At 40.8% G+C, this 14,397-nt stretch overlaps 1 protein-coding gene across 1 annotated transcript in view; it reads right to left on the bottom strand.

The window, feature by feature from the left end:
• Nucleotides 1-8,561: 8,561 nt before the first annotated feature.
• The window catches only part of KCNK13 (potassium two pore domain channel subfamily K member 13), a 72,945-nt gene continuing 67,109 nt past the window's right edge, over nt 8,562-14,397 (bottom strand). The window contains exon 2 of the mRNA XM_075712976.1: nt 8,562-9,454. Within this exon, the coding sequence (XP_075569091.1) occupies nt 8,562-9,454 (893 nt within the window). The remainder of the gene's footprint in view (nt 9,455-14,397) is intronic.

Raw genomic sequence — 14,397 nt, 5'->3', positions numbered from 1 at the left:
AAAGACAACTACTTTTACTAAAAGCTAGATGCATTATGAGACAAAAACATAGGTCTGTCTTCGTTGGACCACATGAAGCTCTTTTCCCTTTGGATCTGTGCTGCGAGTCTAGGGAGGTGTAAGCTCTGTTTGACACCTTCTCAGCTGACGGGACATTTGGAACATCATTCTCTCTTTGTGCCTCACTTTCTTTTCCTCCTGACCTGCTTTGTGTGGCTTTTCTTGTATTTAACAGGTTATGAGCCTGACTCTCAGACTTTTTCTCAAGTGGGGTGCTAACATCTATCAAAACATGTAGGAAGTCGATTCTGTGCAAGGCCTCTCCACCTTTGGCAATTTTGTTTGAAACTGGCCAATGTTTAAAACACAGCAGAGGCACACAGACACATATGTACAGTCTGATCCCATGCATTTTGTTTCCATAAGGCATCAGGCAGAAATGCTTTAAGAACATCTTATTATTGCCTCTAGTACTGGTGTGAGAAATCCTACTCAAATGCCAGTGAAATCATGGCTGAGAAGCTGATGAGATAAAAATCTTTAACATCCATGACATGGTTGTATTTTATAGCAGCCATGAAGACTAGTCCTTATCAAAAGGAAGAAAACTGAAGTCAAGACTATTGTTTCCCTAATATGTTGGGAAGTCTGGAGTGTTACTGATTGTTACTGTGCTCACAGAGCAAAGCAGACCCATTCATTTATTAAAAATATAGTAAGCCAAAAGCAACAAATATTGATACCATGAAGTTGAGTCAACTCATCAACCCTTACTGAAGGCATCCATAGAGAACATAAGCATCCATGCAAATTGCAGGCCAGTTGGATGTACAAAAAGAGGCAGAATATCCCTTCCAGCTGCCAAGGAGTCAAAGACAGTTCTGCTGCTCTCCATCCAAGTACCTGTATGTGATATTTTAATTCCAACTTCCTAAAAACTGTCTTGCTACTCTCAGTGGAAGTAGGAATGAAAAATAATAAAAACACACCTTTATCATTACATTTAATGGATAAGGTATCACTCTGAATCCATATTGAATAAAGAGGTGTTTGTTTTACAAGACTGCTTTTTTGACAGTGAGTCCACTTTCAAGTGATTCAACAGAGGCAAACCCCATGGTATATTTGGCTAGGAGAAGGATTTGATGAACTGAGACAAAGATGAATGGAAAGAAAAAAAGGAGGGAAGAGGATCTTGTAGGTAGGGACTGAGGGAAGAAAGTTGAGGCAAAGAACAAGCTGCCACGGGCAGTCAGCACAGAGCAAAACCTGCCCTTGCAGAACTGCAGGAAATTTCAGGCAAAATGTGATAATTGTCAGAGTTTTCCAGCTGAGGAAATGAGTGACTACCAAACAATTCTTAGAGATAATAATCTGGATACTTTCAATTTTAAATAAGTCTTCCTTATGAGTAGATTATTATTTTGTAGACCGAATAATGGTCCCTGGGTAATAAGTTGGTGCAGAACACAGTACTGCATGAGTAGAATTAGCATTTGCACAGCTGGTGGTAAAAGCAAAGCAAAAGGGTAGTCAACATTTCTTTGGATTATTTTGTGAAGTGAAATTAATTCTTGTGAAAAAATGACAGATAAAGAGCTCAGTAGCAAAGTCTCCATTGATTTCAGTGGAGCAGAATCAGTTTTTGAGCCAAGAACGCAGCCAAATCCAACATGCAGCGTGAAGCCAAGATGTCATGAGTTGCTTGCCAAAGGGGTAATACCCCTGCCTAGGAGGCTAGGGCTGATGGACTGACTGACCTTTCCAGCCCTTGCCATCTCTAAGACCACCAACAATAATGATACCTAGGGATTACAATACCCATCTGCTATGTATTAGGCTGAGAAAAGCAGCTGCCTAGATGCTATTTACAAAGAAATGTGTTTAACTTGGAGCTAAGTATTTGCTCAAATGCACTAGCTGCAGAGGAAGGGTTGTGACTTCTTGGTAGGGGGTGGTGGTCAATATTTCATGAGAAGGGCACTTTCAGCGCACTGTGAACAGAGTGCTACACGCAGAAGCAGCATCACCCAGCAGATTACAGATATTTGCACCAAGATGGGCAGGAAGTAGCTGCGCCTGCTTTGGAAAAGGATTTGAACGGCATCCAGAGGCTTCTTCCAGAGTAAATTATTCTGTGAATTTCTGAACTGGTGGTTCTGGACAGCATTATCTCTGTTTATTTCTGGCCCTGTACACTAGATGCAGACAATATGACACCCAGAGGTTAATAGCCAGCAATTGCTGCTGCTGCAGCAATATGGACTCTACTGGTCACAGTGTCTCCTTGACCATTGCAGAGATGCGAGCAAAGGTGATTCCAGCCTTTTTAACTCCAACAGACTTAGCACAGCACCCATTATTCTGACCATCAGCTCGTTTCCAGCATTTAGAACAGATGAACAAATACATCTTCAAACTTCTCTGATCTGAACTGTGACTGTTCACTAATAAGACCAAACCTCTTCGGTGAGCTGGAGAAATTAAACTCTCATGCAAGCTTCGAGTTAGCAAAAAGGAGGATTTTACCAGCTCCAAGCGGTAGATGTAAAGGTTATGTAAGGTTATTTTCATTTTCTTCACGTGCATCCTTTTCTTCTAAAGATACCAAAAACCAAGGTTAAGTTTTCTCAGATAAGACCACAACCAGAAAACACTGACAGTGTTCTGTTGGTTTGAAAGGGAGAATAGCTTTGAAAGACATTTCAAAAGATAAAGTTTGAAAACTAGGCCATCTTGCCTTTCTCTGGGAGCTTCTGCATGGACACCTAGTAGGAAATCCATTTGGAATCCAGAAACTCACACACTTGCTTGGAAAGAGAGCCTGTTAATTCTAATTTTAATCAAACTTTCCCTTTATAAAAAGCTAGGCAGCCTGAGGAAAAGGATATTTCATTCTATACAAATTCTACTAGTATGCCTCTCAAAATCTCTGCAAATTTATATTCTTTATTCTATTATTGCAAATATTTCAAATCATGAAAACTGTAGGCAAATGTTAGAGTGGAACTGTAGAAAACCAAAATATAAATTAGTGTATCTATTCCACAAGGTTGTTCTTACATTTACTAATGCTTTTAATAGTCTGCAGTGATGGGGTTTTTCTCTGGTTTGATGTGAAGCAGCTTGATAATGGGCCATATTAAAAAGCTTCTGACTGCTTGGACCTGAAATGTCGTTCTTTGTGTTCACACTCTGTTTCTCTTGAATCTGATAAAGAATAGGACTGTGTTGGTCCACTTAGATGAGCAATGGCTTTAATTTTCGTATTGAAATGTGATCTTCTAAGCAGTAAGCACAGAATATTGTATGGGCATTGTTGGCAAGAGATGTTTGGAAAACAGGTAAGAGGGAAGGGATTGTATTCTTATTTCCTGGATTAAGCAAAACACTACTGTGAAAGTTCTCAAGTAGACAGATTGGACTGGTATGTTTGGCAGTATTTTCAGTGCAGGGGAAAGACAACACTTGATGATTTTCTACAACTTGTATATGAAATTGTACAAAAGAACTTTACTACTTCTTGAGGAGTCCACGGAATTACAGTATTAGCCAAATGTTAGTAACCTAACTCAAAACAACGGACAATGCAAACTGTATTGATTGAAATGCTGACCCTTCTCTCAGCTAAGGCTCACTGAGCTGCTGCTCCCGGAGTGGGGGCATTGGCAGGTCATAGCAAACAGCTCCACTTCCACAGCTGTTGGAGAGGAGTCATCCAAACAACTTAATACCCTCACCTCCAGAGGAACTTTGCTCAAATATAATGTTAATCAAAAAGCACTTTCCCTGACTTGACCTCTTTCTCTTCATTAATTCAGTCTGAGAAATAGATCTCGTTTGTTTTTCATGCCCAGCCCAACCTTCTCTTTGTTATTCAATTTATAAATGTGTCAAATATAATTAAAACTGGCAGAGGCCAAGATTAAACCAAACAAATGGTAAATATTGCTTGTGCTATTTGGTTGATGCAAAGCTTGCACTATAAAAGGCTTTTAAATAAATGAATTCAGCTGTTACTATGCTGCAGTACTGAAACCTTGCTCCAAGTGTTTGAATTGTTCAAGGACACTGTCAGGTCATCTTAGATTCAAAATCTAAAATACGGCTGGGATTTTGAAATTGCCTAAAGGAATTAGGTACCTGACTTCTACTGAAAGTCAGTGTACAGTGGGAAGTGAATTGACTTTCAGCAGGAATTAGATGCCTTTGAAAAGTCTATTGATGTCCTTGTAAACAGAGGACCATGTCCTTCATGGAGATAAATTAATGTAACTCCTTTGACACCTGTATACCCAGCAAATTTTACAAAACATAAGACAAGCCAAAAAAACCCTAAGACCTACCTTTACTTATTTGATTGTATTTTGGTTAGCACTAAATATTTCCTTTCAATGTGCAATAATTATATTGTACAATAATGATATTGTTAGGGGGTGGTATAACTATAAGCCCAACTTCCAGGAAATTAGTCCATTAAGGACTTTCAGTTTCAGTCTGCCAGGCTGCAACTTGCAGTTTAACCCACTGATTTTAGTGGTTCTCCTGACCTGTTGAGTGCAGATTCGGAGCCTCAGTACATCCAAGGTTTTCCCCAAAACATTTTTGCATTAAAAAACCCACACCCGTACCTGATTAGCCATCATGCATTTTCACAGCAGGCAATGGGGAAACTCAGTACTTTTGAAAGCACGTTTCTGTCTTGCTGACTGAGATTTTAGTGCTAAGCAATACGGCATTAAAATTGAGATTACACAGCTTTGAAAATAGATCCCTGGCTATTTGACACTATTTCCTTTAATTCCTCATCACTACTTTAAAGAGTAATGCAAGAAATGCGATGTTGTCTGCATTTTTATTGTATCTTTTTTTCACACAGGATGGGCATTTGTCACTCCTATGCTAAATTCTGCTTTTTTTGGCACATGTATGTTTATATCTCCACATGTTTTATGACTTTAATACCTTGACGCTACATTATGAACTGAACTTTTTGGGATTCCACTGTCCAATGCCTTTAGAAAACACAACTGTAGTAGTACCATTGGACTGGAGTCAGAAATTTCCCATTGTGATCTTAAAAGTCTTCTTATTTATCCCCAAATATTCTCTAAGAGTTCTACCGGTCTTCTAGGTAAAGCTACCTCATTCAACATTCAGCATGGCTTCTGGAGGGTGAACTCCATGTCAGAGGTCTCTTGGGGACAGCATGACATCATGATAAAAGATGGAACAGTCACAGAATGTACTGGTCCTTCATGTCCGAAATGTCAATTCACATCTGAACAGAGATGATTAGACAAAATTAGTGCACTTATTCCCTCTTTATCTTCAGTGGACATGAAATCAGACCACAAAACAGGTGCATAGAGCCTTGCAATTGGCAGGCTCGGGTCACGAGGAAGCCAGTGCTTGAGACAGTAGAAGGTCAGGACTGATCAACAAAGGCAGAGCTATTGCGCACCAAAGATCTCATACAGCCTTGCCCAATCTGTTTGATCAAGACTACATATTAACCCCTTGCTTTCATAACCATAGATGTTTTCAAACTTATTGAAAATAGCTGATAAAGATTCCTCTGTGGTGATGGGTAACAAGGCTTGGTATCACAAAGAATGGAAAGGAGCAACATAACTGTCTCATGTCTTGCGAGCAATTGAAACCATCTGAAGACTACATTAATGATCTGCTACTGGGATGCATCATATTCTAAAAGCTAAATAATCTCTGTTGAATTGACTATGCAGACTGTAATATTTTATCTATTTCCATCAGTGTATATATGTTTTTCTCTCCTTCAATTTGCTTTCTCACCTATTTGCTATGAATATTGCCCTGTATTTAGACTTCCAGAACCAAATTTTGAAAGCTAATTGGATATGGAAGGATTTGAGTGAAAATCCTATATGGAAGCCAGATCCTTCATTAACAATGACACAGAACTATATAACAAATTAACTCAAGAAACTTGCATGTTTTGCTGATTTGTCTGTGATAATAATGTGTATTACTTCAATCATCTGGAAAAGGGAGTAGTGTTGAGTAACTTTTCCTGTGTTCAGTGCTCAGCAAAATCTGACATTTGCAACTAAGTGTTATTAACTCTCATAAATGGAGAAGTAAGCTGCAGTTTTCAAGACTGTGACTGTCTGCCCAGAATGAGAGCCCTGCTTAAGCAATGAGTCAAGTCCTAAACTATTTCTGCTAGTTGGCGGCATGAGGAACACTTTTGTAACAATGAGATCTTGGGGTTACAGGCAGTGAAGAGAGGCATTGGTGAATGAGTCTGGAAAGAAGGCTTCAGAGCAAGACTTTTTTTATATCCAAGTATTTTTATTCAGTGAGGTTGAGACAAAGAAGGTCTTGGGAGAAAAAAAAAAAAGTGTAACAATGTAATGGTACTATAATATCATCTAAAATAATTCAGTGGCAATTTTTGCTAATACATAACCCCCCCAGAAACAAGTCAGACTGCTTTTCTCACCAAAGTTAGGGTTTGGGAGCTGATTCAGATTTTACATGGATCCAAATAATAAGGGATAATATTAGGGATATTCCACTGCTGCACAGCTGAGTAGATATCAGAATTTGGACTAATGGCTTCAGCTCGAAGCTTTCCTTGTAACTGAGGGTGGCAGGATTTGACTTTTAATCAGGACATTTTAGCTGTAATATGTCAAAAAGAGCTTGCAATACTTTTCATTAGTTAAGTACAGTTGTTGAATCTAATATCTGGTTTTACTTTATTATATGAAAGGATTCCAAGAGGTATGTTTTTGTTTTCAAATTCAAATATTGTTTGAAATGGGTATTAAAATGTTATCGTACAGTATTAGGAAACTAAATAAAAGAACTTTTGGCCAGAATGAAGGAAAAGCATATGATATTAATTCCTAACCCAAATTAAACTGAAAAGGCTATCTGCATTGTTCTGAATGAGAGAAATTAAGAACTGCATACTGGTGTTTTAAATTCCCTAAAACTGTAGTATTCTGCAAGGTTTTCTACCTATGAGAAAACATTTAATCCTGATGCATGTACTGTTCTCTTCAGGGGGAAGTGGATCAGGTCCTTTGTGACCACTTCTCATATACTGTTTAGCTTTAATGCATTGCACGGTTTAAGGACAGCCAGGAACTCAGCCCAGTCTTCCTTAAATTCTTGCTAGACTTTATGTTAATTTAATCCCTTATTTCTCCAGTAACCTAATACAAAGCATGATTTCACTGTCATTAAAGATCACCTTGTTTCCTGTTTTCATATTCTTTTCATTGTTATTCTTCTTCTCATTGAAGTCTCCTTTCTAGTCATAATGAACACTCGGAGTATTTCATTGAGAAAAATGAGGACTTAAACGTTTTCTATTTCCCTAATCAAGACCCTGTCATTATCATCACTGAAAGCCAGAAAAACAGGTGAAGAATGGCAGAATTACATGAAAGGTAAAAAGGACACTGCCAAAGTGATTTTGTGATCACAGTCGCTTATAATAATAACACTGAATGTTGGCATGGCAATCTAATTACATACTAAGGCCTGTTGTGTAAACTCAGTTACTAGTTACATTACATAATGCTGATGCTCAGTTGCATCAGTCACAATTGAACATAATATGAATAGAAATTTGGAAGTCTGATCATTATTGTGGAATACTTCATACAACTCATCAGCAAGGCAGTTTTCAATTTAATTTGATATTTTTGAAACAGAAAGCCACAGTGATTCAATTCCAGAACAAAAAGTAGCCTAGAAAAAAATCACGTGTTTTGCAAATGGAGAGAAGAAAACAAAAGTAGGATAAATTTTTATTCTCTCACTTTTGACAGTATCCTTTTAAAGGGAAGACTAAATTAAATTCTAAAGGCCAAATTCTCTTCTCATTCATATTGCAATACCTCCAGAGTAGTTCTACCAACTTTCATAGAATTACTCCAGATTTACACAAATGTTAATGACAGCAGACATTGGCTTTTCAAGCCTAGCCATTTCACAATAGGAATACATTTTAAGAAGTGATGTATAAAAGATAATAGTTTGGGGGTTTTTGTTCCATTAAATTAGATCTGCAATATCACAGAGAAAGGCTGATTCTTCTTTTGGTCTCAGATAAGCTTCTTTCAGAACACAAGTATGACGAGAGTGAAACAGCTCAGAACAATCTTTGAATTAAGAATGTGTTCAGTAAACACACTTGGTTTCTTCCCATACTGCAGTATGGGAATAGTATAGGATTTCTTATCCTGACATCCGTATTTCACATAAATGGAGAACAGGACATGGAAAATTGATCTGAAGGCTAAATTAAATTTCTCCTGCAGTGACCTGTTTGAGGAACAGAAGGAAGGGGAAGAAGGAAGGCTGAGACTGGTGCAATTCAAAGAGCAAAGACATTACGTGACAGCCCCAGAAAAGCGTCAGAGGTCTTCCAACAGGAGGTATGCCATTCACATCCATTCTACTCTCTGGCAACACTATGTCCCTAGCTGTTTCCACCTGATTCACCTTGTTTCTGTACTTGTTGAAATGATTCACACAGTTTCACTGTTATTACTCTTATTATTTTACCTATCCACACTTGTCTCTGCCAGTCTGTTATTCATAATTGCTAGGGCTCCAACCCCACCAGAGAATCCATTTTGCTTTGAATTAGAGCTCATTTGCCTCGGATAGCCGTTAGCAGTTTCCGACAGCTGTTTCTGCATGATGGCCAGCGAGACTTTATTGGAGGCCAGGAAGTCTTTCATGGAGATCATCTCGCCTGACTGCCGGCGTCCATCTGTGTCGCTCTCATTGACAACATCAGTCTCAACAGAGATGTTTCTCCGGCTGCGCACGTTTCCCGGCATTACCACGTTCCTCCGTGAACGAAGTAATTTTCTTTGGCATCTGTGGCAGCACCTGCAGTCCAGCTTCTTTAATATCCAGTTTATGGATTGTTTGATGACAATAGAGATCACATTAAATAAGGAATAGATGCAGCACACTCCCATGAGTATGAAGACAAAATTGCCAAAGCGGTAAAGGCCTTGGCTCTCATACTTGATGTTCTGGCTACTGACCAGGTCACCGAAACCAATGGTGCTGAAGGCCACAAAGCAGAAGTAAAGTGAGTCAAAGTAACTCCACCCTTCAATTGGTGTGTACATTGCAGAGGCACAGCAGGAAATGATGAGCGATGCTACACATAAAATCAGCATGACATAGTACACGGAGGGCTTCCAGCCTGCCAGGCTGTCCACCTCAGAGGTCCCTGAGCCCCGCCGGCCATTGTGAGGGAGGACCCCTTTCCTCCTCAGCTGTCTTTCATGGCAGGACTTCATGACGTAGGCTATGACAGTGATCAAGCGCTCCAGGAACAGGTTGAAGAACAAAATGGTCCCTGCACATCCTATAAGGCCGTAAAATATCAGAAAGATTTTGCCTCCAACGGTGGCTGGGGTCGTCATGCCAAACCCTGGAAGACAAAATCGAACAGTAGAAAAAAATAAACCTGTAGTTACCATGTCAGGAGTTTTGTCACAGAAAGAACTGGCAGGAAATCCCTGTGGCACACCTCAGCTCTGGAAAAAAGTGAGGACACTCTCCCAAACTTTTACCTACTTGTGCTTGACCTTGTCTCAGCAGTAAGGGGAAGAAAATTCATGTCAGCATTTCGTCCAGAATAAGAATTAAACAAAAAGTGGAAGAAAACACACTGGAAAGAAAAGAGAGTTTAGTGAAGGTCTGAATTTTGGTCTGGTTGCTAGGCTTGCTCCATCCCCCTTTGTGCCTTGGATCACTTCCAGGCTTCAGGGTTATCGCACCCACTTCCTTCTCTCTTATGTTGCTCTAAAACATCGGTCTGATCCAGATATGGCTCTTACCTCGCAGGGGTCTGTCCCCACCAAATCTTTGTAACCCAAGGTGAAATCTTTCTAAGCCTCACTTAGCTGCTGCTGTAGGTGTGGGTGGCACATCAGCCAGCACCGAGCACTCACCACAGCCCAGCTGAGGAAGCCCAGGCTGGGAGCACACACCGGAGGAGGCAGCCCCTGACAGGGGAAGCAGCCCCTCATGGGGGTCCCCAGCAGGCGTTGGAGCTGCCCTGCATCTCACGCTGGTGTTGGTCACCCCTTATCAGCCCTCTTTTAAATCAGCATTGCTGAAGTTTTTCTATTTCTTTGTGCCCCACTGCACAGCTCAAATATATACGTGAGTCTTAACGAAAGCCTCCTCTGGTCCCATTCCCTGTCATGGGATTTCTCAGGTCAGAGGCGCTTCAGTCGTCTCTCAAATTCCTCCCTTCCTAAAGCCTGCAAATAGTAATTTTGTTTTGGTTACAGCTATTGATAAGACAATTTTGCTGTAGTAAGATATTACTAAAAAATAAAATGTCCAGAACATCACTGAGCAAGTTTGAGTAATACTCATGATAAATAACTTTGCTCCTGTTTTATTAAGATGAATAAGGGATTACATATCTGATCAATTAAGCCAAAATAATCTTGTTGAGAGGACAGAAAAATCATGTTGGACAAGAGACACTTTTATTTGTTTCCCTCTCTTTGTAATTGTGAGATGTTAATTATGAAATAAAGACATTAGGGTCTGGGAAGTAAAGGAAATCGTATTCAGTGCGATACACTTGTGCTTGGAAGACACAGCTGCAGCGTGAAGACATCATGTTTCCAGCAGTGCTGAATTGCACTCATCTTCACTTCACTGGAAAGCTGCTGGCAGCTCAGATTCCTCTCTAACACTGCTCCTGCCTCACACAGTTAAGTGACAGCCCTCACCTTCACCCCTCCGGCATGACCCCCTCTGAACAGCAGCCCCAGGTGTGGGCTCTCAAGGGTCTCCGCATCTTCAGGCAAACCACAGCATCCAGAGGATGAGGAAGCACAAGCCTCCTCATCAAATTTGTGTGCTAGAGAGAGCTGGCCTGCAGCTCTGTGCCATGGGGAGCAGCACCACAAGACAAACCACATAGACAAAATGTTCTTTGTGACAAGAACTTTTCGCCATTGTTCCCCTTGGCGCACAAATATTTCCACTCGCTTTCTACCTTCCCCTTCTGCTCCATGACCTGATCCCTCTATAATTCTAGTTTTGATGCTTATTTTCTGTGTAGGCTGGCTTATATGCAAGTCATGACCTCCACCCTGTGGACAGACACGTAAAGACTGATGGATGAAGGGAACTCCTCTGCAGCTGGTAGGACCTGCCCAAAGCAGCTGGCAGGCAGGGAGGTGGGGGCTGCTGCGTCCCTGGCCCACCCTGCTCTTTGAAGAAGAGAAGCGGCTGCAGGCTGGGCAGGGGTGGAAAGGTGGGGAGCCTCTGGCACAGGGTGAAGGGCAGTGGGGACCAGCATGCATCTCTCACAGCATAAAGCAAATGCTCTGGGAAGACAAATGTAGTTCAACCTCACAACTCCCGTGTGGCGTTATGCCTTCAGGCTGCTTCTCACAGCCCCTCTTGGGATCCTGCCACCGGCATCACAGCTAGAGCCTGAGCTCCTCAAGTTCGTTCGTTTAGTCAACTGGATTTTTATCCAGAGCTCAGCTCTGCCTGTGTAAAAACCCACTAGCAAAGGCTTTACAAAGGCACCCAAACAGGCACGACGGGAAATGCATGGTGAACTATAAATACCAAAAGATGCAAAACATTGAGCCAGAGAGGCAGTGAGGCTCTGACTGTGACTCTGCCCCTTGTCAGCTCCTCCGCTTCAGCAGGGGCACTGTTTTGACCTCCTGGAGTAAATGTAATTTTTTGTTCATTTTTCTATTTATAAATCTCAATATGTAGCAATCAATACTAATATTTCCACAGAAGCACTAAAATGGAAAACCTAAAAGCAGTATAAAGATATTAATTTAACAAGTATTTTCCTTCAAAGATCATTTGTCAAAAATGAGCTATAAACTTTTAGTTCCAGAAATAATTTCAGTTCTTGAGATGCCTTGTATTTCCATGTACTGGGCCACACTACGCCTGGTTAACTTTGACCATCACAGTATTACACTCAGGACTCATTTGGGATGCTGTATTATAGAGTAGGACTTGTTTGACAGTAAGTACATTTTTCTACAAATGGACTCTTGGAGTGTTTGAAATATTCATAAATCCAAGTAAATTTGGTGAATTGTTTCAGCCAAGAAATTCAGGGGGGCAAAATTGAAACAGGCTGAAACAGTTGAAATGAAACTAAATGTTCTTTTTTGGCATTTTTGTGATAAAACTTTTTGTTTCAAAATATCAGTCACGTTTTGGTTAAAAAAAAAATCAGTTGAAAGTAAAAAGAATGGAAAAAAATACTTTGAAAAATCTTTCAGATTTTTAAGTTTCATAATCTTAAGATGGAACACAACATTTCACTAATGATCAAATCAAACCTATCAAAATTTCATTATATGATATTTTCAACTTCTGAAAGACCTAAAAAAAATCTGTTCCTATACAACTTCAGGTTAAGTTTTTTTCCTGTTTTTTCCTGCTGGCCATCAAACTAGAAATGCACTGCTCATTAATCTCTACTAAAAAGTGAATTCTTTCAAAAAAGCTTTTCATACAACAGCCCTGCAAACGTTAGCTGGAAGTAAATTGTTATCCTTGGTGGGATCTGCCTCTTTTTTCCCCCAAATTTTTGTAAGGAAAAATGTGGCTCATTCATGGACAAGCAGGTATGGCAATAGGATTTGCTCTTGCGTTAGTAAAATCACTGATGATCTTGTGCTGTGCAAACACAGAGGACCTATGGATAAGTCAACTCTTTCATGAGGTGAGTGACAGCTCTCACACCAAAACTCTCCCCTCTAACCTAAGGACACCAAAATAAGCCTGTTGTCTGCATGCTGGGATCATACACGTTGCTCGGGCATCAGAGGAGCTGTAAGCTGCTCTCTCTGAAAGCAGAGACAACGCTTCGCACAGTAATGCCTGTCCTGGGGGCAGGTATCTCCATAAGTCCTGGACATATCTCCCCATACGTCCCCTCTGCATCCTGGACCTGGTCAGGGTTTGCAGTGGCTCTTTTGTGTGGAGAGACGTGAATGAAGGCTGGTGCAGAGCCGGGTGACATCTCCACGTGAACCTGGGTCATGCACCCAGTCCTGACAGCCACAAAGTGCACCTGTGTTCCCCCACCAAGACACAGCATTAGTGCCTCACCGTATATTTTCCAGAAGATTGATGAGACACTAGCAAAAACAGTATTTATCCCCTCTCTTCTGCTTCAGATACTCTACAGGGCAAGGGACTAAAAAAAGTGGATTCCCTACTTTGCTTGTAAAATGCCTTTTTTTCCTTCCATTATGGAAAAGGATAATGAAGTCTGGGGTGCTACTGCAGCATTTAAAAACTGAACTATTGCAGCATTTAATTTTTTTTGCAAAAGCGTAATGTGAAAAAAATGCCTGGCAGGTCTCTCCATAGCAGCTGAGGGTTTCTCTGACATGCCACGTGAGATGCTGCCTACCTGACAAACTGAACCAGAGAGGAACAGGCCACAAGGTATCTGAATTACTATTGATATGCTTGATTGAGGCACCATTTTTAATCAAAAATATTTAATTCTGCAGCTGAAATTTGTCGGTTTGAAGTCTTGGCACAATGGTAGGACACCTATCGTTCTGCCTGGTGTCTTTCTCCAGTCCCTGCACCATCCCAGGAGAATTGTGCTTCCCCTGTTCCCTGTTGGGGTACCCCAAAACTGGGCCAGCACCCCCCATTTCCATGCCCATGACTGGTACATGCAGAACTGCCCCTGAGCTGCCCTCTCTTCATAACAGAGAGTAGAGCCTTACAAACAGCAGACTTTTCATTTCCAGTCCCTTAAAATGTTAACCAAAGGCAGAGTACTTATAACTTCAATGATTCCTGCAAACACTAGCAGAAAGACTGTACATATAGACTTGCGAGTTCATTTTTGCTGTCTTCTTGAGATAGCTAAGAGTGTTGCATGCAAGTATTTCTCCACTGTAATTATAAGATCAGGTTTATTCACAAACTGGACCTACATATCTTTCATAGCTGCAAGTCGTGTTTATAAGAAAATGTAGCTCTTGGTATTGTCATTGTCAAATCCACCATCAAAATACATACTACACTTGTGTAACTAAGCCTTCCTAGTCGCTTGGCTTTTCTTACAGCAAAAATGATGGGTTTAGAAGCAATTGCCATGTTTTTCCTTTCCACCTACTGCAAGAGGTGGTCATCATCCATGTTCTATGTGCCAGCTGAGGGGTGTCAGCTGCCCTGGGATTAGAGACTTCAGGTGAGCAGGACCAAGCTGCAAGGACACAGAATCTCCATACTGGGTCAGATCGCTGTCTTTGACAGTAAAAAAAAATAAGAAAGTGTGAATAGGGAAGAAAATACGAACAGAGTGATCTTCCCCTGGGATATCCTCCCAGCTCGCAG

This window comes from Pelecanus crispus, chromosome 6 (assembly GCF_030463565.1).
Source record: "Pelecanus crispus isolate bPelCri1 chromosome 6, bPelCri1.pri, whole genome shotgun sequence".
In the NCBI taxonomy this organism is placed as follows: domain Eukaryota; kingdom Metazoa; phylum Chordata; class Aves; order Pelecaniformes; family Pelecanidae; genus Pelecanus; species Pelecanus crispus.
This window is presented reverse-complemented; position numbering and strand designations above follow the sequence as displayed.